General features: G+C 38.1%; 1 protein-coding gene across 1 annotated transcript; it reads right to left on the reverse strand.

Moving 5' to 3' along the window:
• Window positions 1-398: 398 nt before the first annotated feature.
• Lamtor5 (late endosomal/lysosomal adaptor, MAPK and MTOR activator 5) lies at window positions 399-4500 on the reverse strand. Its single transcript, XM_004854117.3, has 4 exons — window positions 4348-4500; window positions 3313-3374; window positions 1645-1762; window positions 399-829 (listed from the first exon to the last, which is right to left on the reverse strand). Exons 1-4 carry the CDS (start codon window positions 4380-4382, stop codon window positions 769-771), a joined length of 276 nt encoding a protein of 91 aa, XP_004854174.2. The 5' UTR covers window positions 4383-4500; the 3' UTR covers window positions 399-768.
• Between the last annotated feature and the right edge of the window lie 782 nt (window positions 4501-5282).

Here is a 5282-nt window from a genome sequence, read left to right on the forward strand (position 1 = left end):
TCAAATGGTAAAAATATTTTTTTTCTGGTTGAATACGCTTATTTCTTCGATGGTTTGAGTACAGGCCCTGAACTGGAGTCCTAAGTCCAAATAATGACTCTGTTCGATCTCTTAGCCTTAGTTTTACAAACATAATATATGGCAATTAAGAGTACCTACTATACTATATAATGAGAGATAAGTTTCTGGCATATAATAAACAGTGATATTAGCTATTATAGAGGTAGAAGAATGTGCTTGATTTAAATATCCATGGACACTTCTGTAACACTATAGGCATTTCAGGAAGCTTCTGAAAGAGAAGTAGTTTGGAACTACTATCTTTTTGAAAAAAATTATAATTTGATAACTGGGAAGAAAAAGCATTTGAGAAGAGTTTAAAGAATCCAGAAAAGATGTAAGCTTTCCTCTACACAGATTTATTTTGTTTTTTTTGGTTTTTTTTTGGTACCAGGGTTCGAACTTGGGTCCTTGTGCTTGCAAGGCAAGTGACAGAACCACTGAGCTAAATCCCCGGCCCTACACAGATTCACTGAACATAAAATTCTATATACAAAGTAACCTGGACCTGCTGCCTCAAAACACGATCCTTTCCTTCTAATATCATGATGGGATGGTCAAAAAGCAACTTACTCCAAATTAAATAGAAAAGTGCCCAGTGCACATCAGATGAATGGCCTAATCACTGGAACTGTAATAGTTTTACAGGATAATTAACAAGTAGGACTGAGTCCCAATGAAAGGGTGCTGAAGATCTGACAGGAGACATCAAGAGGCCATTTTGTGCACTGCCACTGTGATGCTATCATGTTTCTGGATCATAATGTTCCTGAAAGGGAAAGAAAAAAGTATTCAGTAAAATGTTAACCAGTAGGTCTTCAGCTTAAAATTAAAAGATGTAAAAATTTAAAAATTGTCTTTAAGACACAACTAAAATAACATACATATGTATAAAAGCAATATATGAGCACAATGAAATATCTGGAAAATACTGGTAAATAAAATTATGTAACAATGAAATTAATCCTTAATCCTACTACTCACAGACAGACACTGTTTTCCTGGTTCTTTTTTTTTTTTGCAGTGTGGGTGATTCAAAGCAGGGCCTTGGACGTTATTTCCTGGTCCTTATTTTTTTAATGTGCATCTATACTATACATATTTTCTCTTATAAAACTGTGATCATAGTGTACATAGTTTTGCATTCTGATTTTTTCACTTAGTATTGTTCTGAAGAACCTCACTTTGAATATCATTATTTCTATTATTTTTATGTTTCTATTTTTTGATTAGTCTTTTTTTTTTTGGTACTGGGGATTGAACTCAGGACCATGAGCTTGCCAGGCAGGCACTGTGCCACTATACCTGGCCCTGATTAGTTTTCTTTTGTGCTATTTATTAATGTTCTTCTTTTTGGTAGACTGATAGTTCATGACAAGTATTATTCTTCATTATATTTCATTGTAGCCTGAAAGCACCTTAGCTTTAGAAATTAACCTATTTGTTCCTGTGGTCCAAAGGGTTAGGAATCTGCCGAAGTACTTTGACTAAGTAATTAATGATGAATACAGGACAAACTCCAGTCAAGTTTCTTAGGGATTTCTGTGCACAAAAGGGAAAGGAAGAGATCTGACATCTACTTACCCATTATCTGATTCTAGACACACCACAGGAATATCAGTGGGGTCAGAAGTCAGTTTAGCTGCTTGCTGAGCCAGAACAGATATCACCCCAGCATGCTCATCTGATAGAGTCCCACGGCCTGAAAAAGAGATGAAATCACTCGATTGCCCCTAAATAAGTACAGAGCTATAGAAGTATCTCCCATTAAATTATTCACAAAAATATAAATTATTCACAAAAAGGTGGTTGGCTCATGGTCTCTTGGGTTAGGTACTGACAAGAACCTGATATTGAGCTGGTTACATAAATGAGAAAGCTAGCCAACAGTTCTTAAATCAATAAAGTCATAAATGACAGTTTTCAAAGTCATTTCCATTCCCATCCCTAAACACCTTTTCAAGCATTATAACGAAGCTACAATTAAGGTCAATCTGAAAGTCATAAATTCATTTTATAGGAATCTTACTGAAACTAAGAAATTTAGAAGTGAGATTGATAAAAAGCAGTCAATAAGGGTAAGAGACTTGTTGACCCTAATACTTATTGGAAATCCAATTTCCTTTTACTGAGCTCCACCTCAAAGAACATAAAAGTCTACTCAGGAGTTCAAGTGTAAAAGCACTTTGACAGCATAAGTAAATATTCTGTCAGCGATTATTTCTGCTACAAGAAGCTGCCTGGCTGTTTTCAAATGTCAACAGAAATGTCTTTTTACTAATGTTTGTTTTAATCTATAAATTGTAACTAAATTTTGGGTTCCAGATACAACTGAGTTAGATTACCTCTTTCAGATAACCTCCAGCAACAATTCAGAGCTTTAAAAAATTCCTACATCAGAAGTAAGAAGTTTTGGATTTACTAGTTCTGACATTAACTGAATGCTTCAGTTATTTATCTTTTTGGACTTACTTCCTCATCTGTAATCATACCATTTACTGAACATTTATGATCTGGGTTCTCTGCTGAGTGTTTTATAGTAGTATAGTTTAGATGCATTTTCAGATACAAATTATAGCTCAACCATTTACTAGCATATGAGCTTGGGCAAGTTATTTAAGTACTTTTTACTGCACAGAGTTGTTTTGAGGGATAAATGATAGAATATGTAAAGTACTTATAGAATATGTAAAGACTGGCACAAAAGAGCTTGATAAATGTAATTCTGTAATTATTAACTATTAAGCTAGTGAAAAAACTAAGGCCCTCAAAGGTTCTTTTGGGTACAAGTTTACTTTACTAGCAAATGAAGAACAGGGACTGAACTCAGATCTGTCAAACTCTGAAATCCACTTGTAATGCCTAATTTACTGTTAAGTGTAGCAGAACTAACAAAGAGCACTACCCAACTTGCAGTTATTATGAAAATTACAGACAATATATATATAGAACGTAGCAGTCCCAGGATATGGAATGTGTTCAATAAAATATCAGGTATCATTACCATTGCAGACCCAATTGAAAATAATTCAAATACCATTTTAGCGGAGACAGCTGTTTCACACTAGACCCGCAAGGAACTTCTATCTTTTAAATACCAATAAAATTTCAATTTTCTAATCTTACTTGGAGATACTTTCTACTCACAAAAATACTCAGAAAGTGGCAAGGTAACGGAAAATGAAAGCTAGAGAATAGTAGCCCACTAGGCTCCAAGTTGATTTCTGATGGAGGTTGGTATGAGACACTTACAACCCAGGTTAAGTCCTTGTGAATCTGTACACAGAACTCCAACAATGGATGGATTCTTCATTCTAATTCGAGAACAAAGGAAAGAGGTATTAGATGATGTGAAAAAATACTTACATAACTATAGCATGTACAGGCTTTCTATGTACCAGGCATTGTTTAAGTGTTTTCCAACTCTTTTTCATTATTACCCCCAAGAGAAAAATTGTTGTAACTAAATAATTCAATCACTTTCTCTCTGATGTGAGAAAAGACTGTCAAATACTGTTGTACTTTAGAGGGCTGCAAACATAAGATTTAGTATTTTTGTTACCCTTGTTTTTGATGCATGCTTTATCATACAAACCCTTTTAAAACAAATGTTGGAAAAACTAAGGGAGCTGAATATAGTATTGTACAAATGTAATCCCAGCACTCTGGAAAGCTGAGGCAGGAGGATTGCAAGTTCAAGGCCAGCCTGGGCAATTTAGCTAGACCCTGTCTCAAAATAAGAAATAAGAAAAGGGGTTGGGATGTAGCTCAGTGGAAAGCCCCTGGATTGAACCTCGGTATGAAAACAACTAACAGGTGTAGTTTTCCAGAGCAGAAGTGAGGGTCTTTGGTCGGAGGGTGGTGTCTCCCTGTAAACTTTATGCTTTTCTAATTTTGAGTTTTCATAGATCTTTGAAAAAAATGTATGGGATACCTTTACTTCCTTAATCACCAGATGGCTGAAAAGATCACGGGAGGAGACACGTGTTTACACTGCAGGGCTCGACTTTGCACACCTGGTACATCCTTTCCAAAAGTATTTGTTTCCCAAACTCTTGCAAGCAACGACCCTGACTACACAGATGATTTCAACAGGCCATTTGGGCCTGAGGAAAACAGTAAAGTCCTGCAAGATACTAATGTTGAGTTACTCGCCCGGCTTCACAATCCCAGGGCAGAGCTCACCCGCCCTCACCCCATCCCAAGTACTTGCAGCACGCACTATTTATCCCTCAAGTCCCACACGCTGCGACCTCACAACAGGTCCAAGCAACCCGTATTACTCACGTATCCTCCAAGTGCTGCTCTAAAGTCGCTTCCATTCTATCAGAAGCCGTCCTTCCTAAACCAGGACCCGGCAGCCAGTCCTTCCCTACACTGCAGGCCTCAGTCACATGACGAGAACTGGCCGCGCACTCGGACGGCGTCTTCAGAGGGACCAAATTATAGCGGTTTAGCATCCGCCATTTTTTTAAAACCGGAAAACATCACTGCGCAGCCGCCCCTCAGAGCAGAGTAGTGTATAGTTCCGCTACCTTGCGATAACAGGCAGGCTGACTTCTGCGTGGCTCCTCAGTAAAATCAGGCCGCATCAGGTTACTCCCCACCGTGGAGAGGTCTGCCCTCGGTCCTCAGGGCAAGAATTCCTGACGGCCCCCCCCCCCCCGCCCGTACTGGGGATCGAACTCAGGACCTTGCGGTTTCGAGGCTGGCGCGGTGCCACAGAGCTAATTCCCCGGCCCAGTCTTGACGATTTTTAACCTTTGGTTTCCGATTGAAACGACTCCGAGCTCTAGGTAGGGCCAGATCTTAAGTTTTACAGTAACCAGATGGGTCAGGGAAGGTCTGATCCCGGAAGGAAAAACCCCAAGCTGGGTGCTGGGAAAGTGTCAGAATTTTAACAAAGACATTACTACTTACAGCAAGGGCTTGGAAAGTTTGTGGGAAGAATGTGGCACTTGAGGCCTAACTTGTAAAGACTGGGTAGGACTTCTTAAAAATAATCTTAAATTTTTTTTTTTTTAAATAAGAAACCACTCATAGCCTTACTGTCGAGATGATTGTTAATCTCTTGGACAGTATCTTTTTCAAATGGCTGTCTTTGCAAATGTATACTTTCACTGTTTTTTTGTTCTTTTTGAACAAAATTGACAGGCATACTGGGTATATAATTCTATAGCTGGATTTTTTCCACTGAATTCAGAATAAACGTTTTTCAATGA

This window comes from Heterocephalus glaber, unplaced genomic scaffold (assembly GCF_053883595.1).
Source record: "Heterocephalus glaber isolate CG9 unplaced genomic scaffold, H.glaber_assembly_v1.0 deba00001442, whole genome shotgun sequence".
NCBI classification, from domain to species: domain Eukaryota; kingdom Metazoa; phylum Chordata; class Mammalia; order Rodentia; family Bathyergidae; genus Heterocephalus; species Heterocephalus glaber.

Bases quoted from the DNA above. Each gene is read 5' to 3' on its own strand.
- Lamtor5 (XM_004854117.3), bottom strand. From the start codon at position 4,382: ATGGAAGCGACTTTAGAGCAGCACTTGGAGGATAC. The intron at 3,375-4,347 runs GTGAGTAATACG...TTCTCGAATTAG, and splicing joins GAGCAGCACTTGGAGGATAC to AATGAAGAATCCATCCATTG. The intron at 1,763-3,312 runs GTAAGTGTCTCA...TCTCTTTTTCAG, and splicing joins ACAAGGACTTAACCTGGGTT to GCCGTGGGACTCTATCAGAT.